The 23,351-nt window shown below is 40.5% G+C and overlaps 1 protein-coding gene across 4 annotated transcripts in view; it reads right to left on the bottom strand.

Annotated features, from left to right (window-relative positions):
- UBE4A (ubiquitination factor E4A) overlaps positions 1–20,606 on the bottom strand; it is a 37,702-nt gene extending 17,096 nt beyond the window's left edge. For 2 of the 4 annotated variants that reach the window (XM_069555334.1, XM_069555336.1), the window contains exons 1-12: positions 20,510–20,605; positions 12,973–13,138; positions 12,053–12,214; positions 8,805–8,978; positions 8,083–8,195; positions 6,469–6,621; positions 5,810–5,969; positions 5,392–5,594; positions 4,863–5,054; positions 3,576–3,909; positions 2,396–2,516; positions 211–515 (exon numbers count right to left, since the gene is read on the bottom strand). In XM_069555334.1, coding sequence (XP_069411435.1) covers positions 211–515; positions 2,396–2,516; positions 3,576–3,909; positions 4,863–5,054; positions 5,392–5,594; positions 5,810–5,969; positions 6,469–6,621; positions 8,083–8,195; positions 8,805–8,978; positions 12,053–12,173 — 1,876 coding nt within the window. In that variant the 5' untranslated portion in view covers positions 12,174–12,214; positions 12,973–13,138; positions 20,510–20,605. Of the gene's footprint in view, positions 1–210; positions 516–2,395; positions 2,517–3,575; positions 3,910–4,862; positions 5,055–5,391; positions 5,595–5,809; positions 5,970–6,468; positions 6,622–8,082; positions 8,196–8,804; positions 8,979–12,052; positions 12,215–12,972; positions 13,139–20,509 lie in introns of all 4 variants that reach the window. The other 2 variants (XM_069555333.1, XM_069555335.1) reach the window with 2 other exon arrangements.
- Between the last annotated feature and the right edge of the window lie 2,745 nt (positions 20,607–23,351).

Genomic DNA, 23,351 nt, shown 5'->3' with positions numbered 1-23,351 from the left:
ATCTGCAGAGCAGTGGCAACATAACTGAGGAACCAGCTGTCAGTTCTCCCAGGCTCTGACCAACAGACATTATCTACGAGTTTGAGTTGTTTCTCCAAAAACAGCTGAATGATAGCTAAGGTAGGATATTTTGCGTATTATACTTCCAGAATGACCCAGTTAAACTCAGATGCCTATAAATAGGAAGTTCCTAAGGGAGAGCCAGCTCACCTGGCACGTAAGCCAAAGAACTGTAGCCATCTGGCAAAGGAAAAGTCAGCTCCATCAGCTGTGAGCCCTCGTTGCCTATGGCCAGCTGAACCAGGAGAACAGCCACGGACACCTGCAAGTTTAGGCAGTTTTGTAGCATCTGCGGCTCACTCATGGCCGTCTTGGTAGAAAGATAGATGGTCATCAGTCGTTCAAACTGCTCCCGGAGGTTGTCAGCAGCAGGGCTGGAACTTTGCTGAGCGTCCCGCCAGGCTACCTGCAGCCGATGCAGATTCTGATTGATTTTTACCATCTGATCATGCAACCTGCCCTCAAGAAAGCAGAAGAGACTGGGTCAGAAGGCTCACATACAGATGGTTGAGTACAGACTGTTTCTGAAAAACAAATCCTCATATATTTAGGATGTAGGGCTGCAGTTGTGATGACACAGATATCACAAAAGTTACTGACAGGATGGGGCTGGGAGCAGAGCACTGGGAAAATGTTATTCAACATATAGTTAGTTGCCTTTGGCCGAAATGCACTATCCAAAGAACAGTGGCTTGGCTGAGCAGGGTGTAGACTGGGCTTTTATTATATACGCTATATAATGATTAGGCAAAGTACAAGACAGTCTGACACCACCCAAGGGCAATGATTGTACTTGGATGTGGGTATATGGACAGTCTTTTCATGGTTAGTAGAGAACTAAAGCTGGTGAGAATGGAGTCCAGATTAGCAATGGTGGTGATGGTAGTGGTGGTTTAGTCACTAAGTTGTGTCCAACTTCTGCAACCCCATGGAATGAGGCCTGCAGGGCTTCTCTGTCCTTGGGATTTCCCAGGCAAGAATACTGGAGCGGGTTACCATTTCCTTCTCTAGGGGATCTTCCTGACCCAGGGATCAAAGCCAGGTCTCCTGCACTGCAGGCAGATTCTTGACAGAATCTGGGCACTTCTCAGATTAGCAATGACCACATATAAACCAGAAGCCACCTGGAATGCAACCTAACAGCAGCGTCCAGTCCTCAGATAGTCAATAAAAATTAAATGATTCTTCAGAAAGGGTCATCCAAATGTTCTCAATGAAAGGAAGACCCAGAGTTCAATGTCATGGAGAGTTGTGTCCGTGTGTACAGTCCAAAGTCATTCTCTCTGGCCCTGTGGACGATGTCTAGCGTTAACTAGCCAATAATGAGAAACTAGATGACTTTCATTTTGTGTTTTAATAGGTTAATAAATACATTGTAAGTTGTTATCTACTGTCTCATTTAAAATATCAATGACAGAGAGAGAAAGTATCTCTAGTAAAGATATAATTTCATTTTTTGAAAAATCTGATGAGCTTTGAAAAATGCTGTGTCATTTTAAGTTTCCCAAAAAGGCATTAAAAATTCCTGTCCTCAATATGCCTTCCTATAATGTGAGTGAGTAGCTATTTTCCCCCTTATTTATAAAATGCTTGTCACAATCAGCTAAATCAGAGGGGGAGAAAAATCATAGAATGACATGTGGTTAGCCAGAACCAAAACATTTTTGGAAGTTACACACCTTGGCTTTCAAATTTTCACACATCCAGAATCCTCTTTGATACACAGATTTTTATGATCGTTCTGAAATCTCTTAAAACATTTTTGTCAATTTTGTCTCTCTATACCATAGAATAAAGCTTTCTCTTTTTTCATCAGGCATAATAAGTAATGAAAATTGAAGAGCAGAATGTGAAATATTAAATGAAAATTCCACTTGTGTGGAAGACAAAAGGAAGATAGTGATTTAAAAAATGTGCAGATCAAGAGAAATATATAGTGTATCTTTACACTATATTTATATAATATAGTGTATCTTTAATTTTTAAAAAAGTTTAAGAGGTCAAAAATGCAAAATAAATTCAAGGTACATGGATAAAGCCAGTTGATCTAGACACAGATTAATGCGTGTAATGCCCTTTTCCTATTAAATCCTAATGTAAGCCTTCAGAATAAAGTGAGATTGTTATGCTTCTAAGTCGCTTCAGTTGTGTTCGACTCTGTGTGACCCCAGAGATGGCAGTCCACCAGACTCCCCCATCCCTGGGATTCTCCAGGCAAGAACACTGGAGTGGGTTGCCATTTCCTTCTCCAATGAGATTGTTATAATACTCACTTTTAACCTTCTGATATCAACACAACCAAACAGTTCTTTCCTAATGACATCAGAGGAGCTACCTGTGAAATCCCAAGTACAAGGTGTACTCTGTCAGGACAAGGTTCTCTGTTACAAGGTTGTAGTTCTGGGGAAACTTTGGCTCCTGTACAGCTGGAATCAAACAGGTCTCTTTGTCCAAACCTCAAAGAAATGAAAAGGAAGAGTAAATGTCTTGCCATAGACATCTATCTTGGCTCCAGTGTCCCCTTATTCTAGTTCAACTTCCATCCTGCTTCCAGTGAATTGAGTAATATCTTCTAAAAAACAGATCTTGTAACATTCCTTCTCTATTGGTCTAAAAATGTCTTTTAGCTTCTGTCTATAGAAATGCAGTTAAATCTCTTTAGCTTGGTCATGAAATCACCAAAAATGAAAAGGAATGATAGACAGCACTGTAGATTTTTCCAGGAGATAGGTAATCATTTGTTACTACTCTGTGCTTTTCTGTATATAAGATTATTTGCTTTAGAGCATGTGTTACTTTTATAATTAGAAGAGTTAAAAAACTGGGAGAAAGTACATAATAATTAAGAGTGATTCATTTTGAGTGGTAGAACTAAGAGTGGTTTATTTCCTTGTTTTCACTTCTCTGTATTGAGTTTTCTCCAAGTTGGCTTCAACATTCTCCCTCCCTAGGCTTATTTTCTGCCAGTTTCCATACCCTTTCCCCCAGCTACCCCATGTTCTAGCCATGTGGAGCTTCCCACAGCTCCTTAGTTGTTCCACAGCTCTGTACCTTCATAGTTATTTCCTCTATAAAAGGGACTCCTTTGCTTGATAAACCCAACACATTTTTCAAGACTCAGCTATGAAGACCTCCACCTTCTGCAGAATTCATCATTTACTCACTTCTCTGGATTCCTATAGCTTAGCCCTAGACCGTATTATGATGATCTGTTAACATATCTGCCTCCTTTTGGAGCCTTTGAGTTCAAAAAGGACAGGGACTGTCCTTTATTCATTTTCCTAAGAATGAATGAATGAGTGAATATCCAAGTCTGCCAAATTCAGAGAGAAGGTCTCAGTAAAGCGTAACATCTAAAGCTATCAGTTTTTAAAAGTCTGTCTTTTAAAAATTTATAATAGCTTTTCCTTTTGCCTTATCTTCTTTGAGAAAGAGGGACCTCTGTGGAACAGGATATGGAAGTGAAGGCCTTATGTTACACACACACAGTTTTGAGAAGACCAGTTTCCCCCTACCTCTCATGTGTACATTTTTTATTTTTCGCTCTTCATCATTCAACTCCTTCAGGGCACAGTAAGTAGGATTAAAGGTGAGGATCCGAGAGGATCTGGGTTTGCAAAATGGCTGGCATAGCTTCAGGAGAGCAGCACCCAGATTCAGAAAGAAGGCATCCGAGGCATACATTTGGAAGAAGATTTCTGGCATCTGATTGGCCCAAATCTTGGTGCGGCCTGCGTTTGCATGCAAACAGTTTCCGAGCCAGGACAAGATACAGTGTTTGGTTTCTGGAGAGAGCTGGAGTAGGTTCTTCAGCATCTGGTAGATCTTTTCATGGAACCGAGCCATGAACTGTTTAACCAGAAAACACAACCACAGAACATTCCAGTTGCACAATCCTAATATTTGTTACTCTCAAACCTTAGCCACGGGTGATTTCCAAAAATACATGAATCCTGATCTTTCCCTTACTCTCCCTGTGCCTTACCCTGCCCCCCTATTTCTGATTTAAAAAAATAATAACAATTCTGGGCACGTGTAAGTCTTCCAGATGAGCTGCCAAACTACAGCTAGCATTTACATAGCTTTAGAGTAGGGGCAGTAGCAGCAGCAGAGTCGGGGCTGGTCAAGTTTCTCTTCTGAAGGCCAGATGATAATTATTTTCGGCTTTGCATGCCATATGGTTTCTGTAGCACCTATTCAGCTCTACCACTGTGGCATAAAGTCAAGCCATAAACAATACACAGAAGTATGGCTAGGTTCAATACAACTACTTACAAAATAAGGCAGCAGGCTGGATTTGACCACTGCTATAATTTGCCAACCTCTGCTTTAGAAAGGTGTGATGATGGGAGATTTAAACTGCCCCCAATTCAACCACTGATTGCCGTATGTTGGCCAGACTTCTACTATATAATTTATGCTAGGAAGCCCAAACAGAGATGACATAGGGGAAAGGAGGAAAAGGAAAACAATTTGGCTTTTAAGCTGGAGTTCATTCAGAAGATTTTAGGAGCTGAAGTTTTAAGAAATACCTTGGTGAGGAAAATGAGAATTGAGAGCAGGTGACTGTGCTACAACACGGGGCAAAGAATAGTAGCAGCTTATTCTGAACCAAACAAGGGTCTGTCCTTTGCTCTTAGCACATGCTAAAAAGAGGGCCATTTTTTTACACAATTACGGTAGAGAGTCACCCAGATCAATCTGCTTTCCTAAAAGGCTCAAGCAGCCTTGTCTGCATTTGCTTCCTGAGGAAACAATACTTAAGAGATTGGGGACAGGAATGCACCAGGAAACAGCTCCACCTGATGAATGTTGGCCTCTTGTACTTTGATCTCCTGGGGACTGGAACGAGATGGGTTCAGGAAGTAGCCATGATTTTCTATGACTCCCGGTGTCTTTAATAAGCAGGAGATATTCAAGATTACTCCTAGCAAGGTCTTCTGGTACATCTGTCCATTACTTGGATCCTTGGGCTGAATGTAGTCTACAAAAACCTGTAGGAAAAGACAAGTCCTAGTCAATTGTCTGTATGATGAGGTAAGTGATCGGGTGAGAGAGCTTCAAAGAGTTAAGACTATACAACAACCGGCACTTCCCTAGTGGTCCAGTGGTTAAGGATCTACCAATGCAGGGGATGTGGGTTCGATCCCTGATTGGGGAACTAAGATCCCACAAGCCACACAGCATAGTCAAAAAAACAAAACAAAACAAAAAAAGACTATGTAATAACCAATGTACCTTTCTTATACAATAGGTAATATTACACTGCCCTCAGGACAGGGAAGCATAAGCTTCCAACTCAACTGAACACATGTGAACTTTCAGACCTACCTTGGCCATATCCTTCTGCTTAGTGAAATAGAGAAGAATGTCCAGATACGCGTACAGCAGAATCTGGCAGAGTTCTAGATCTTTGATTCGGCCCAATAAAATGTCAAACACTGGAATCATGACTTCTGGAAATGTTCGAACTTCCTCATCTAATATCAAGGCTCCAATGACCTCATCCAGAAACTCAGCTACACCTTCAAAATCTGATGGAAGACAAACGAGACAAGGCCAAAGGAATTTCTATATGCCTTTACACACAGCTCTTTACTTTGCTGAACTTTTGATAATTCTACTGGTACTGAAACCCATTTTATTCATTTATGCTGGAACCATAGTGGCTCTGAGGCCTTTTAATGCAATCAGAGGAATGTTACAGAAACCAAATGCAGACGCTCACAGATCTTGCTTATATACTCACGGCCTCCTAGGGTGGCTTCTACCATCAAATCTACCAGCTGCTCGTGGATGTTTTGGTCAACATAGATCTCTGGGGTGAGAAGGACTGTTCGGGTATTGGACACAGTGAGGTTCCTGCACTGTACTGCAAAGGGTAGTAGGTTCTCTGGAACTTTGGTAATCTGGAAACAGCAACAAAGAGAGGAAAGATGCTAGCTCTGTGACCTGGCACAAGGGCAGATACAGCAAACAGAAGGGGAAAGACACTGTGTCTCAAAACAATAGGGCTTTGCTATGGATGCTTGGAAAGCCATGAGTTCATTCCTTGGGTTAAGGAATCACCTCTTAGAAATTCTATTGCTGGAAGTGATCAAGCTTAGTCTACTCTGTTATACACACCTCAGTAGAAATGAATTTATCAGATCTTTTTTTTTTAAAAAGGTGTGATTTTTTTTTTAAAGACGTTTGTAGAAAGAATAAGAGGCATTTGTTAACTGGGGAAGGGGAAGACCCCAAGTCACAGAAAAGGAGAGATTAAAACTTCAGAAAACAAACTTAACAGGACCTCTGATATCCAGTTCCAGATACACTATGATGTATACCAACTAATATAAGAGACACTGATCCAATCCTCTGGGTTACGTCGTAGCCAAGAGTACTTAATGGCAATGATTTCTTTACCTCCTCCTTGGCTCTTTGAAAGCAGGAATAAAGGTAACAAAAACTGTGCCTCTCCCCTGCATCTCGATCAGCAGAGAGATTCAATGTTGTAGAAGAAGTCATGTTAATCAAGTGGTTGCCTGGATCTTGAAGTAATAAGCGAGTGAAGACAGCCTATTAGGAAAAACAAAGAAACAAGAATACTAAATCACTGCAAAGTTAATGTAACTTTGCATGACATTTTTATTTATTTTACATAAATAAATACATTTTAAATTTTTTATTTATGTTTACATTTTTTTTACTGAAGTATAGTTGATTTACAATGTTGTGTTAGTTTCAGGTGTACAGGAAAGTGATTTAGGTACACACACACACACACACACACACACATCTATTCTTTTTCAGATTCTTTTCTATTATAGGTATTATAAGATATTGAATGTAGTTCCCTGTGCTATGCATTTGGTCTCTGTTGTTTATCTATTTTGTATACAGTAGTGTGTATCTGTTAATTCCAAACTCCTGATTTATCTACCTCCATCCCTGTCCACTGCAAAGTTAGTTTTAGAGCATCAAGCCATAAAAGATAATTTTGACGCAGGTAATTACGAGAATCACAGAATGTAAAAGGGAAAAAAGGGCAGGAATATAGATGCAGACACAGAGAATGAACTTGTGGACAGAGAGAAGGGAAGGGGAAAGCAGGGTGAATTGAGAGAGTAGCACTCACATATATACTACCATGTGAGAAATAAAACACCAGTGGGAAGTTGCTGTATAACACAGGCAGTTCAGCTCAGTTTCAGAGAGGTGGGATGGGGAGGGTTGGTGAGAAGGCTCAAGAGGAAGGGGATTTATGTATATTAATACTTACAGATGATTCATACTGTTGTATAGCAGAAACCAACACAACAGTGTAAGGCAATTATCCCTCAATTAAAAAAAATTATGTATACAAATTTAATTGTTTATATTGTTATCCTAAAGCAAGCTTAAGTGTCTAGCATAGTCCCAAGCACAGAGTACGCATTAAAAGAATATTTGTTGAATAGTGTGGAGAATGAGAGATTAAACTTATATGTGAAATCTACTACTCTTCATGACTGCTGATTTCACTCAGACTTTATATAGACAGTTTAAATGTATGAAGTTAAACTACAAGTTGTCAAGTGTCTTCCCTACCAAACTTTCATCCGTTTAATATTAATTAAGCACTTGGAAGGTAGAATGTAGTTTTGATTTTGAAAAAGATATAAAGAAAGAGAGGGGCCTTGGCCTCAATAAGTTAAATGTCTATGGGAGAGAGAAGAGAGGTACATAGAAAAGTCACTACATGGGATGGAAAGAGACAACTCTTGTAAGAGATGCAAGAGATTACTGTAAGTGCCCAGAGAGAAAATAACAACTTATACCTGGTGAAACTTTGTAAATGGGATGACTTATTAACTGTGTCTTGCAGGATGGATAGATTTGGACATGGGACCGTGGGTAGATGAGCAGATCCAAAAGAGGAACAACACAGATGGTTTAAGAGACAGAGCTAAGAAAGCCATGGTTGGAGAATGGGGAGCAGAATTCAGCTGCATGGCTGATTTTTACTGAAGGCACATGTAAGGAATGGAAGAATGGTACCTGCTCTACGTTGTTCATATCAAGCCAGTCTTGATCTTCCAGGTCTACTGCCATTTCTTCCAAATACACACACCGGCTGGGGATGCCATTCCCACTTTTCAGGCTCGGGTCACCTGAGAAATGGTTTTAGTCTGATAGGTTAAGAATAATGCTTCTGCCTTACACAGACAACTGATCTTGACAGCACTTCTCTCGAATCCGAAGTTTGACTCAGGTAATATCAGAGTGATCTTGACACACACAACAGTATCTACAGATTTAAACCCCCCACCCCCACCCCAAAGAGCACGTGCTTTGTTATAAACGTAACATCATGACATTTAAAGAGTAAATCCCAGACATCAGCAGTAGTTTGGGGGTTTAACTACAGACAGGGCACAGAGGGGAAACACTACCTAATTCTTCTTGGGGCTTGCATCAAAATGTTTAGATCACCTCTGAGAAGAAAATAGACTTGGCTACCACTCCCATAGCCCTTTCAAAGTAGAAAAGGCAGCAGAAGCTACATAGTCCAGTCAGAATCAACACAGAAATGAAAGTTGTATGTGTGTCAAAATACTGCTTTAACAAACGCTTCCTTGAAAATATAAATAAACCCTGTGTTCCTGGGAGTTTGGTGGGTTTGTTTAACCATCAGATACAGTAAGTTTCTAAGAGAGAATCCTTAGCCCAAGCAGGAAAGACAGGGTAGTGAATCCATTGGCTGCAAATCTGTAACTCACTGTTGTCCAGAGTGATGAGGAAGATCCTTTGGATCATGTGATTGATGTTGAGTTGCTCACATATTTCCTGCTGTGAACGGAATGAGCGGCTGATCTCAGCCACAGAGTAATCAAATTCATCCAGGCTCTCTGACACACTATTATCCGAGTCATCTGGGCTGGCTGGGAGTTCATCTGCCAGAAAATGTAAGTCATTAACAGTTACAATCCTCCCTTTAAGAGAAAACCAAGTATGCATGATAAATGTCACCAAGCGGGGGAGGTTAATTTTGGATATTAACTTATTAGTGAACATCTCAAGTCAGTCATCATCTTGTTTTTTTTTTTTTTATTAAGGTATCATTGGCATATATTTGTTTCAGGTGACCAACATGACAATATTTGTATATATTGTTAAATGATCACCACAATAAATCAGGTTAACATCTGTCACGGTATGTGTGTGTGTGTGCTAAGTCACTTCAGTTGTGTCCAACTCTTTGCGACCCCATGGACTGTGTAGCCCGTCAGGCTCCTCTGTCTATGCGATTCTGCAGACAAGTATACTGGAGTGGGTTGCCATGCCCTCCCTCAGGAGATCTTCCCAACCCAGGGACTGAACCCACACCCTCTTCTATCTCCTGCGTTGGCAGGTAGATTTTTTACCACTAGCGCCACCTGGGAAGCCCCTATGTCACCATAAATAGCTACAATTTTTTTTCTTGTGGTAAGAACTTTTAAGGGCTACTTTCTTAGCAACGTTCAAATACACATGCAATACAGTGTTGTTAACTACAGTCACCATGCTGTTCACTGCATCCTTATGCCTATTACTGGAAGTTTGTACCTTTTGGAACTCTTCACCCATTTTGTCACCCCCAACCCCTGCCTCTGGCAACTCCAAATCTAGTCTGCTTGTTTTTTTTTAATATTCCAGTGTAAGTGAGATCATATGGTATTTGTCTTTCTCTGACTTATTTGCCTCAGCACAGTGCCCTCAAGGCCCATCTACTGTCCACCTGAATAATGCTGCAATGAACATGGGGGTGCATATATCTTCTCCAATTAGTGTTTTTGTTTTCTTTGGATAAATACCCAGAGGTAGAATTGCTGGATCATATGGTAGCTTTATATTTAATTTTTTTAGGAACCTCCATGCTGATATTTTCCAGTGGCTGAACCAACTTACAATCCCACCAACAGTGCACAAGGGTGCCCTTTGCTCCACATCCCTGCCAACACTTATTTCTTGTCTTTTTGATAATAACCATTCTAACAAGCATGTAGTGGTTTTGATTTACATTGCTCCAATTAATGATGTTGAGCACTTTTTCATGCAGATGTTGACCATCTATATGTCATCTTTGGAAAAATATTAATTCAGATCCTCTGTCCATTTTTAAATTGGATTGTTTGGGGTTTTTTGTTATTGAGTTATATCAGTAAACATCTTAAGTACAGAATTCTGAAATCCCTGGTTATAAAATCTACCATATTTCAAAAACGAAGTTTTATTTTTTCTACTCATAATTAATTATATTCCATAATGCCAAAAGTAGCAACATTATCTTCCCTACAGAATCCTAGTGAGCAAAGAATTATCTAATAGATCAACAGGCCTTTAATTATATTAAATACATGGCTTTTCCCTGATTTTAAGAGAACACATTTTTGTTACTTTTAAATTTTTATTTATTTATTTTTGGCTGTGATGCTTGGGCAAAATTCTCAGATGCAGAGTTGCTTCAGTGTGGTGAACTGAGCAAAAGTGAAGCTCAATACAGGAGGTCAAAGGTTTTGTGATAGTACTAACTGCTGGAGGAAAACAGGTTAGACCTGGTGACCTGGCAAACTCAGTGTAAACAAACTAAGACGATGAGGTGCCAAAATAGTAACAGAAGGGCATGCACCTGACTTGTTCCCACTGCAATGCTCCCAGTCCTAGCCAGCCTTATGTCTGTTTATGGCCAGAGGGATGAGTGTTCAGTTGCTCTATTCCTATACCATTAAGGTCTCCTCTGAACTCCAAGAGTGATAGGTGCTGATTAGCAAAATTTCCCTCAACCACATACTTAAAATTTTTTTCTCATTTCCTTATTTTTCCAGTTCTACACTCTTCAATCTCCTACAATCTCCTAATCCAAGGGTTCCCATTCTGAGCCTATATTTTAGAAATCTGGGAAAGTTTTCAGAGACTGAGACTCAGAGCTTCCTCTTTCCATCATGTTAAGAAGGTCAGCATTACATGTATTTCTTCTCTGTTTCATCTGTCTCTGTCTACTACTCATCTGTCTTGCTCTCACTTCTTTTTTATTCAATCCTAATCAGAGAGTAAGGCCATATGTACACAGAAGTGTACATATCTGAACACTTCTGAAATAAACAAAATAAAGGCAAAGTATAAGTGTTTCTCCTTTCCTAAAAATAAAAACACATTTTTTTGGAGGGAGGAGAAAGGGAGCAATTTCTGGCTTGAAAGTTTGTGCATATGCTCAGAAAACTGATATATTTGGGAAACAGCATCCTAATTCTTCTAGTTCATATATTACCTATAGGGAGGAAGCTAGACTTGATCTTTACTTTGGTCCCAGATGAGGAAAATCACTTTTCTGATTAGTAAGATGTCCTAATTTTTTTCACATAAAGGGTAAGGGTCAGATTTTCCTAGAACTCTGTTCTAAAAGCAGTAAGCTGGGGAGGGAGGTGGGAGGGGGGTTCATGTTTGGGAACGCATGTAAGAATTAAAGATTTTAAAATTTAAAAAAAAATAAAAAATAAAAAAAACATAAAAAAAAAAGTAAGCTATGAAAGAAGCATTTTGCTTGAGATAAGGCTCTGAAGCACTGGGCTTAAGAACAAATCTCATTTCTCTATAGACTGGAAGGCTCTAAGTCTTCCTTTAACACACCTGCTGTCTACAGCTGCATGTGACTTGTTTCCCACACCTACCACTATAACCTCAGTTTCCTATGTTTTTAGCATCTTTGTTAAGTATCTTTTGCTAGATGATTTGTAAAACAAGAAAGCTTGACAGCTTTGGGAGCATGATGGGCATCTGTTACTCCAGAACCACCTGTTCTCTGGTCTTTTTAAGCCAGGGATAGGACAAGGAGAAGTCCCCCAAACCAAACAAACAACAAATACGAACAAAATACCAACTTCTGCCCTAAATATAAATTCCAGTTGCAATTAAGGACCCAAAGAATACTTAATTTGGGAAGACCCCATTCTAGGTCATCTCATCCGTTGCTATTGGCTCCTCCACTTACCAGATTGCTGCTTCAGCTGCTCTTTTTGGATTGCTGCAAACTGTTTGGCATCAGCCAAGGAGCCAAAAAGAGCAGCAAAGGGGTTACTTGAGATGTTGTTGTTATTCTCCTGGTCTGTCATTTCACTTTAAAGTATCCTCCATCCAGACCTAGGGGGAGGGGCTATAGAAAGGACAGGTATTAAGACGTGGAAGGGCAGATAACACAACAGTTGTGATAAAATCATAGTTGTTTCTTTTCCCATTCCTTGACTACAGTGTATTTTAAAAGGCTTTGGGTAAGACTTGCCAACTTTTGTTCCAAGATTAAGGCGTTTTTGGCAAAATGGTTACAAACTGACCAACTGGAGAAGCTGGCCTGATTTGGGGGTGGCTAAAACCAAGAAACTTAAAAGATGCTCAGGAACGCAATTATCTGTTGACATGTTCTATTTGCTATACCTTTTTAAAAAATAGGTTAAATAGAGAGGATTATTTAAGTCAAAGAGGAAACTGAGCTACTAGTGTAACAACAAAGTGGCACTTAAACATGACAGAAACTATGGATTTCTCACAAATCTCTAGGCTGGTTGACTAGTTCTCATTCAGGATGAGCATAAAGTGGTGCTTGTGCTTGCTCAGGCTTCTGTGACTTGCGGGTTGGAGCCAGGAACTCTTCAGCTACACAGAAACTAAATGGAAGCCTATATGTCAGAGGTGGAATTGCAAACCAGGATAGGAATCAGATTAGGAGCATACCATGGGTTTTAAATCTATATTAAGCAATCCATCTCTACTTCCTGGCTTATGACTACTGATGTTTCTTCCTCCAAGAACAAAATGGTCTTTGCTTAATTCTACATTTAATCTTCCCTGTTTATCTGGTTTTTACAATACTGAAGAAACACAATTCCTGGTGTGTAATATGAAATAGATATATACCTCAAAGGTATTTAGAGGAGCTGACTGAGCCTGCATTTGCACTCTTCTGATAACATTTCCTCATCCAAGCGCCAAGGGGACTCAGGGGTATAGCAGGATGAGCAGAGTTCCCTGAAAGGCTTTCTCCCCTTTTGAAATTTTAAGGCCACAGCATAGAAATACAACCCTGAAAAGGGTGAGAAGAGACAAAGGGTATGAATATTCTGCTTACGAGGATGCTGAACTGCTACAAGGACAGAGGTTCTTAGAAGCAGTGGGGTCAGGGATACAAGGCAGGAGGCAAAAAGAACATTTGGTTTACCTTTAATTGAGGTAAGACTCCTTATGGAATCACACTAACAAAAGCTAATACAAGTCGGAAAAGTTACTCTTTTTTGGAGAGAGACTATAACACTTCTTGACAGTTCTGAGGCATCTCTACCTGTTGCTTCGTGTTCCTCTGTTGAGCTTTCTGCCTAAAAGCTAATGATTACTGAGCTGTAATGACAGTCTAGTCTCGTCTCAGCATGCTGCTGGCCTTGACTACTTGAAAGAACTGAAAGGTTAGATGTTGCTCTATGTATTTTACTTTTTATTATGTATAGTTTAATTGAGCTTAATCATGCAAAAAAGAAAGATAGCATACTTAAAGTTGGGATTAACAATCCTTACGAGGTCTTTCCTTCTCTTTAAACACTGTACTGTTGTTCAGTCGCTAGGTTGTGTCTGATTCTGTGACTCCAGGGACTGCAGCACACCAGGCTTCCCTGTCCATCACTATCTCCTGGTGTTTGCTCAAACTCATGTCCATTGATTCCATGATGCCATCCATCCAGACCGTCCTCTGTTGCACCCTTATCCTCCTGTTCTTAATCTTTCCTAGCAACAGAGTGTTTTCCAATGAGTTGATTCTTTCCATCAGGTGGCCAAAGTATTCGAGTTTCAGCTTCAGCATCAACCCTTCCAATGAAAATTCAGGGATGAACTCCTTTAAGGTTGCCTGGTTTATCTCCCTGTTATCCAAGAGACCCTCAAGAGTCTTCTCCAGCACCACAGTTTGAAAACATCAATTCTTTGGTGCTCAGCCTTCTTTATAGTCTAACTCTCACATCCATACATTGCTACTGGAATAATCACAGCTTTGAGTATATGGACCTTTGTCAGCAAAGTGATATCTCTGCTTTTTAATATGCTGTCTAGGTTTGTCATAGCTTTTCTTCCAAGGAGCAAGTGTCATTTAATTTCATGGCTGCAGTCACCATCCACAGTGATTCTGGAGCCCAGGAAAATAAAATCTGTCACTGTTTCCAATTTTCCCTCATCTATTTGCCATGAAGTAATGGGATCAGATGCCATGATCTTCGTTTTTTGAATGCTGAGTTATAAGCCAGCTTTTTTACCCTCCTTGTTCACCTTAATCAAGACGCTCTTCAATTCCCCTTCACTTTCTGCCATTAGGGTGGTGTCATCTGCACATCTGAGGTTCCTGATATTTCTCCCGGCAATCTTGATTCCAGCTTGTGGTTCATCCAGCCTGGTGTTTCCCATGATGTGCTCTGCATAGCAGTAAAATAAGCAGGGTGACAATATACAGCTTTCATGTACTCCTTTCCCAATTTTGACGTCCTTTGTTCCATGTCCGGTTCTAACTGTTGCTTCTTGACCTGCACACAGGTTTTGCAGGAGACAGGTAAGGTCGTCTGGTATTCCCATCTCTTGAAGAGTTTTCCACAGTTTGTTGTGATCCACACAGTCAAAGGCTTTAGCACAGTCAATGAAACAGATGTTTTTCTGGAATTCCCTTGCTTCTTCTATGATCCAAAGCAAGTTGGCAATTTGATTTCTGTTTCCTCTGCCTTTTCTAAATCCAGCTTGTACTTCTGGAAGTTCTCGGTTCACATTCTGTTGAAGCCTAGCTTGAAGGATTTGAGCATTACCTTGCTAGCATGTGAAATGAGCGCAACTGTATGACAGTTTGAACATTCTTTGGCATTGCCCTTACTTACTTCCCTTAATTCATGTAAAAGCACCAAGAATTGTGTCACTGTTAGCTGATCACCACCCTACTTCTATCCTGAGATACCCAGAGGAATGCAAAAAGTGTAGTGAGCTCTTTTTATTTTTCTGTCTCCAAAATATCAATTTCTTTTTTCAACATGACACCCCCAGTTTTCCTTTGAGGATCCACTCTGCTCCCAGTCCATGTGTTCAGAAGGGATGACCTCACCCACTAGCTCTAGGAATGGGCATATGAATCTGGCTTGGCCAAAAAGAATACAGCAGTCTCTAGCCAAAGGGACTGATTCAGGAGTGGGCACTGATTCTCTAGCAAGGCCTGTTATTAGATTGGTGCAAACGTAATTGCGGTTTCAGACCATGAATTTTGTATCATTATAACTAGGCTCTAATACATCTTTATTAATTAAAATAGGAACCATTACAATCAACACATTTTTGCCAACAAGAAACAAATGTTGGTTCCTGTGGCGTAAATGCTTCAGGATTCGATGAACTCTTGGAAAGCATTTTCTGCATCCTGCAGGTTGTGGAAGTATTTTCCTTGCAAAAAGTTGTCGAGATGCTTGAAGAAGTGCTAGTAGGTTGGTGTGAGGTCAGGTGAATATGGTGGATGAGGCAAAACTTCTTGCACTGTTGGTGGGAATGTAAACTGATACAGCTACTACAGAAGACAGTATGGAGATTCCTTAAAAAGCTAGGAATAAAACCACCCTATGACCCAGCAATCCCACTCCTAGGCATATACCCCGAGGAAACCAAAACTGAAAAAGACACATGTACCCCAATGTTCACTGCAGCACTATTTACAATAGCTAGAACATGGAAGCAACCTAGATGTCCACTGACAGATGAATGGGTAAAGAAGTTGTTATACATATACACAGTGGACTATTACTCAGCCATTAAAAAGAACACATTGGAGTCAGTTCTAATGAGGTGAATGAACCTAGAGCCTATTATACAGAGTGAAGTAAATCAGAAAAAGAAAGATAAATATTGTATACTAATGCATATATATGGAATCTAGAAGGATGGTCGGAGAAGGAAATGGCACCCCACTCCAGTACTCTGGCCTGGAAAATTCCATGGATGGAGGAGCCTGGTAGGCTGCAGTCCATGAGGTTGCTAAGAGTTGGACATGACTGAGCAACTTCACTTTCCCTTTTATGCACTGAAGAAGAAAATGGCAACCCACTCCAGTGTTCTTGTCTGGAGAATCCCAGGGAAGGGGGAGCCTGATGGGAGGCCGTCTATGGGGTCGGACTTAGCAGCAGCAGCAGCAGCAGCAGGATGGTACCAAAGAATTTATTTGCAGGGCAGCAATGGAGAAACAGACATAGCGAACAGACTTATGGACATGGGGAGAGGGGAGGAGAGAGTAATGTGGAAACTTACATTACCATATGTAAAATAAGATAGCCAATGGGAATTTGCTGTATGTCTCAGGGAACTCAAACAGGGGCTCTGCATCAACCTAGAAGGGTGAGATAGGAAGGGAGATGGGAGGGAGGTTCAAGAAGGAGGGGACATGTATACCTATGGCTGATTCATGTTAAGGTTTGACAGAAAACAACAAAATTCTGTAAAGCAATTATCCTTCAATTAAAAAAAAACAAAAACAAAAACAAAAACTTCATAGCCCAATTCATTTAACTTTCGAATCGTTGGTTGTGTGATGTGTTGTTGGGAGCTGTTGTGGAGAATTGGGCCCTTTCTGTTGACCAATGCCAGCTGCAGGCATTGCAGGTTTTGGTGTATCTCATCGATCTGCTGAGCATACTTCTCAGATGTAATGGCTTCTCTGGAATTCAGAAAGCTGAAGTGGATCAGGCTGGCAGCAGACCACCAAACAGTGACCATGACCTTTTTTGGGGTGCAGGTTTGGCTTTGGGAAGTGCTTTGGAGCTTCTTCTCAGTGCAACCCCTGAGTTGGATGTCACTGGTTGTCATATAAAATCCACTTTTTGTTGCATGTCACAATCTGATTGAGAAATGGTTCGTTTTTGTTGCATAGAATAAGAGAAGACGACATTCCAAAAGGATGACTTTTTTGATTTGCAGTCAGTGCATGAGGCACCTACTTATCGAGCCTTTTCAACTTTCCAATTTGTTTCAAATGCCGAATGAAAATGGTCAGCACTGAGCTCTTTGGCAACTTCTTAAAACATGTAGTTGTAAGAGGATCAGCTTTGATGATTCTCTCAATAGGTTGCTGTCAACTTCTGATGGCTGGCTACTACGCTCAACTTCAAGGCTCTCAATTCCTTTGCAAAACTTGAACCACCACTGCATTGTACATTCATTAGTTCCTGGGCCAAATGAGTTTGATGTTTCGAGTTGTCTCCACTGTTTTATGACCCATTTTGAACTTGCATAAGAAAATCGCTCAAATTTGCTTTTGTCTAACATCATTTACATAGTCTAAAATAAATATAAAATAAATAGCAAGTAATAAGTCATTAGCAAAAAAATTAAGGGAGAAATGCACATTAAAATGATGTATAACATAACCATATTTAAGAATGTATTCCAATATCAAGTGGTAAACTTCAACAATGCAGAAACCGCAATTACTTTTGCACCAACCTAAAAGAATCAGTGAACACTAGCTTCAGGCCTTTGGCTAAACCAACAGAAAAGGAAACTCTTTTTTTTTTCCTGCTTAGGTTGCTAGGCTGGTAAGACAGGAACCCAGAGTTGCCGTCTTTCCACCGTCTAGTGAAGGCCTAGCCTAAAACTAAACCAACATGTAGGAAAAGACATGTGAGATGGAAAGAGAGCCTTCTCAGGTATAAAAAAGCCAACAGATCTCCCTACACTGTGGGAGCCAGTTCAAATGAGTTTTTAAAAATACAACTGAAAAGAGTTCAGATTAGTACAAAGGAGATGCATCACTTGCACTACCTATGCAAAAAGGAAGGAAATCGAAAGCCAAGAATTAGAACGTAGGACATACACGGGCTCTAAGACTATCAAGAGACCTAAAGAGGATTTATCCTCATAAATGGCATTATTTCCTCCTTTCTCAATAATACACTGTCACATTATATAAAGCTAGCTTAAGACTTCCCTGGTAACCCAGTGGTTAGGACTTCACCTCCCAGTGCAGGGGGTGTAGGTTCAATTCCTTGTCCTCCCTGGTCCGGGAGCTAAGACCCCACATGCCTCACAGTAAAACACAAAAAACAAAATACAAAACAGAAGCAATATTGCAACAAATTCCATAAAGACTTAAAATGGTCCACAAAAAGTTAGCTTCCCATGACATTTTATCTATATCAACAGGACTTATAACTTTCTAATTATAACTTCCTACATTGTATTCCTAATGTAGATCTTCTTTCTTACTAGAAGGTAAGCAATATGAGTACAGGCTCATACCTAATTATTTTTTTTCTTGTGTCTGGTATATTCCATAAACACAAAATCCAAAACATGCATCAAATGAGTCAATCTTACATGTAATTACTCCTGACCTTCTTGTAATCAATAGCAGCACCCACAGTCCTACTTTAAGGTAAGGGTTTTACTGTTTGTCTTGGGTTGCAGTGGAAGGTCAAGGTATCAGGCCAGACACTTGTGGCCCTTTGGTATCTCAGTATGTGTAGAACAGAGAATGGAAATAAAGCTCTGTTGTCATCCATGATGAAAGACAAAAAGGGCTTTGCCTACCTCATTAAGCTCATCTTTCTCATATGTACTTCAAATCTGTGCAACAACTATTTTCATGGAAAAAGAGCTAACTGTGCAACCAGGAAAATTTTACATGAAAAGGGAGGATCATTTGATGAAACCTTTGTAGGGATGTCAGTTTAGATTTGGTCAAGGATCTCACAAATGTAAAAAGAGCAACCAGATGTGACCCACTCCAAAAGAAAAGTCTGATAAAATGGAATCTTGATATTGTTTAATATTCAATATCACTGGGAATTTATAATCTCCTTTCAACTACCATACCATAAAGCACTATCCTGTCGTCAGCCTTTGGCATGACACATCTGCCAATTCTTAGAAGTTTTTGGATTTGATTTTAAAAATGCATCCTCTTTATTTATTTATTTACTTTTGGCCGTGAGGCTTGCAGGATCTTAATTCTCCAACCAGGGATTGAATCTGGGCCCTTGGCAATGAAAGTGCAGAGTCCTAACATGGGACTGCCAGGGAATTCCCCCAATACATACCCTTTAAAAACACATTTCTGATAGATGTGCTGCAAGGCTCTACATTTATAAAAGTTGTCTACCTCCAGTCCTATACAATCTTCTTGAGAATATGGCTAATCCTCTTAAGGGGGCACTTTCAGCCTTTAAAGACATGACCACATAAATGTTTTAACATCAAACTTGGTATTGCTTTTAAACAGAAATACTTGGAATACTTCACAAAAATGAGACTGTCATAATCAAGCTTTATTAAATCATACTCCACAAGATTTCTTTCCTGGAGAGTAATACGTGTGTGTGCATGCACCTGCACGGTTGCCCAGCTGTGTCTCACTCTGGGACCCCGTGGCCTGTAGCCCACCCAGATCCTCTGTCCATGGAACTTCCCAGGCAAGAATATTGGAGTGGGTTGCCATTTCCTACTCCAGAAGACCTTCCCAAGGCTTGGATGGAACCCGAGTCTTCTGAGCCTGCCTGCATTAGCAGGTGGGTTCTTTACCATGGCACCACTTGGGAAGCCCAGAGTAATACATAGATCAAACCGAAAAAGAAATTTAAAAAATTATTTCAGGGTTACATGCTCCACCCAATAACCCTTTCAGACCTCTACATGCCAACAGATCCTTAAATTACATCAAACTAGAAGGATCTCATCAAGCTGCAAAGCAGACAGCATTCCTTCCTGGGTCCCATTTTATATGAGGGCTCCCTTGTGAGACCAAAACAGCCTATGGCAGTGAGACTAAACGTACATATCCTTGTTCTTGGAGTGAAAAGCTGATTCCAAAGAGAATACGCATCAAACATAAGCTTCTGAGCTCGGTTACTTAATTTTAGAAGTGTCCTCTAAACCCAAATGCTGAGGGAGCAAGAAGCAGAATAACAGAAGAGTTTTGAGGGGTGAATGATCACTTGCCTTAACAAATGTCAACACCTTGCCACATGGATTCAACTGGTTTGACTACAGGGACCCAAGTTTAATTTTCTCTTCTTTGGCACCAGGGTATCTGTTGTCTACTCTCTATATTTTATCACCCCAGGTTCCATAAGGGATTCGCGGCACACAGGGAGACCTACCCACTAGGGGCACGTTCTAGAGAAGGAAAGCCAAAAATAATGCAAGGCCAGGATTCTGGCCTTTTCCAGGAGCGGAATGGCAACGAGGGGCAGAAATGCGAGAAACAGGAGCACTGTAAGGGGTTCCCAAACCAGACAGGGTCGAAGTTCTTGAAGGAGAGCCAGTGTTCAGGAAAGGACAGGAGAATTTGGAGGCGGTAAGCGTGCAAAGATTTGGACTGGCATCCGACTAGGAGAAAAAAAAAAAATCACACTGCAGACTCAACGATCCCCTCCCCTCCAGCCATATCCTCTCTTACCAGAGCCTGAAAGGCCAGCAGCGACGACACGACAGAGTCTCAGTGGCCGAAGAGCTGCCACTTCCGAGTCAGCAAGGCAACCGGAACTGACGTCATGACTAGGCGCCAAGCCGTGTGCAATTTCATCCAGGCGCCGGAAGCTGGGTGTGTCGCCCTGTGCTGGGAGCGGGCGCGCAAACATTCCCACAGCGCATGCACTAACTGGCTGCGGCCGGGCGGAAGTGGCCGGAAGCGGCCTTGGGGTTGGTTGTGTTGGGGGCGGGTCGCGTTGAGCAGGGAGAGCGGTGTTTCGGAGGTCGGTAGGAGTAAACGGGCCTGGGAAACCCATGTATCGGCAATAGCTATGAGGTGGTGAACCCTGGCTCTGCTTAGGCATTTACGGACTTATGCTTTCTATTTTTCCCACCGATGTGCCTTACTGAAACAGCTTCTATGATTCTTCATAGATCATTTTTGTCTGTGAAGCAACAGTAGCATTAACAATAACTGAAACTTGTGAGCTCTTATTAGGTGCCAGGCAGTGTGTTCAAATATGCTGTCTTTGATTGGGTTGCAGTTTTCTTGTCAGGTGAAGAGGATGCAGATCCTCAAGGGTACTCTGAAGTTACACAGAGGGAAAAAATGGAGCATACTTTTCAAGTGCAAGTGAAAAGACAATACCTAGAGTGATGGAAAGTATTTGTAAATCACATTACTGATTTAAAAAATTATATCCAGTTATATTAAAAAGTCTATAACTCAACAATAAAACCTCAAACAACTTGATTAAAGAATGGACAATGGGCTTGAATAAATAGTGTTCTATAGAAGATATGCAAATAGCCAATAAGCGCATGAAGAGGTGCTCAATGTCACTAATCATTAGAGAAGTGCAAGTCAAGACTACAATGAAGTACTACCTCATCCCTCTTAGGAAGGTGATTATGAAAAAGTAAAAAGAAAATAAGTCTTGGTGAGGACGTGGTGAGATAGGGACCCTTGTGAATGTAAACTACTGGACTATTTCAGAAAAAGTTTAGTGTTCCTTAAAGAGTTAAACAATTATCATATGATGCTGCAATTCTACTTCTGGCTAAATACGTCAAAGAAATAGTTATTTGTACAGCACTGTTCATAGCAACATCATTTGTAGTAGGCAGAAGGTGCTGCTGCTGCTACTGCTGCTGCTGCTGCTGCTGCTGCTGCTAAGTCGCTTCAGTCGTGTCTGACTCTGTGTGACCCCCATAGACGGCAGCCCACCAGGCTCCCCCTTCCCTGGGATTCTCCAGGCAAGAACACTGGAGTGGGTGGCAGAAGGTGGAAACAACCCAAATGTCCATTGACAGATGAATGGACACACAGAATGTGGCATATACATACAGAAGGTTATTATTAAACCTTAAAAGGGAAGGAAATTTTGCTACATGCTACAACATGAATGAACCTTGAGAATATCATGCTAAGTGAAATAAGCCAGACACAAAAGGACAAATACTATATGCCTCTACTTATATGTGGTACCTAGAGTAGGCAAATTCATAAAGACAAAGTTAAATAGAGGTTACCAGCGACTGGGGCGGAGAAGGCAATGGCAACCCACCCCAGTACTCTTGCCTGGAAAATCCCATGGACGGAGGAGCCTGGAAGGCTGCAGTCCATGGAGTCGCTGAGGGTTGGACACAACCGAGCGACTTCACTTTCACTTTTCACTTTCATGCATTGGAGAAGGAAATGGCAACCCACTCCAGTGTTCTTGCCTGGAGAATCTCAGGGACGGGGGAGCCTGGTGGGCTGCCATCTATGAGGTCACACAGAGTCGGACACGACTGAAATGACTTAGCAGCAGCAGCAGCAGGGACTGGGGAGAGGGAGGAATAGGGAATTATCTTTTAATAGGTAGAGTGTTTCTTCAGAATAATGAAAAAGTTATGCAAATGAGAGCTGATGGTTGTACAACATTGTGAATGTATTTAATGCCACTGAATAGTACACTTAAAAATGGTTAAAATGGTGTTTTACTTTATTTTAACACACACACACACAGACATGAATATGTACATACCAAATGTTGAGCAATCTTAGAGTGCCTATTATGTTCTAGCATTGTTTTAGCTCCTCAAGCTATAGTAGTGGAAAAAAGAATACAAGTCTTCCTTTTTGGAGTTTACAATCTGGTGAGAGTGGAGCATTTAAAATCAATGTGCATAAGGTGGATTTTTCAATAAATAGTTCCAGATTAAGTGGGTAGCTGTGTGATTGAAAAGTTAGCCAATATATTAGACCTTTATACCTTGGATTAAATTAGTCTAAGATGGATCAGAGATTTAAATATATAAACCAGGAAAATGCTAGAGGAATTAATGGAAGAAAAGTTTTAAAAGAATAATCTTAGAATGGGAGAAGGCATTTTAAAATATGAAACAACCTAGAAACCATAAAAGAACAGTGAATTCTACTACATGCAAATGTTTGTAAAATGTGTGTAGAAAACCAACCATAAGTAAAGTCAAAACCCAAATAACAACACTGTGAAAATATTTGCAATTAATATTGTAAACAAAAGATCTAGTTTCCCAAATATGTAAAGGATTGTTGCAAGTCAATAAGACAATCAAAGGATATAAGCCTATATTTCATGAGCAGGAAAAACAAATGATTCACTCTCATTTTTAATTAGGAAAATGCAAATTAAAATTAAGCCAAGACGCCGTTTTAACTTATCTGATTTACAAAGTTGAAAAAGCTTAGTAGTGCACTTTTGGATTGTGTATGAAACAATAGGCACTCATTAGAATTATGTATTGGTCCAAGCTCTATGAAGTGCAATTTGGCAATATTTCATTAAATGACAGGTGAAAATACA

The sequence above is a fragment of the Ovis canadensis genome, chromosome 15 (genome assembly GCF_042477335.2).
Source record: "Ovis canadensis isolate MfBH-ARS-UI-01 breed Bighorn chromosome 15, ARS-UI_OviCan_v2, whole genome shotgun sequence".
Taxonomy (NCBI): domain Eukaryota; kingdom Metazoa; phylum Chordata; class Mammalia; order Artiodactyla; family Bovidae; genus Ovis; species Ovis canadensis.
This window is presented reverse-complemented; position numbering and strand designations above follow the sequence as displayed.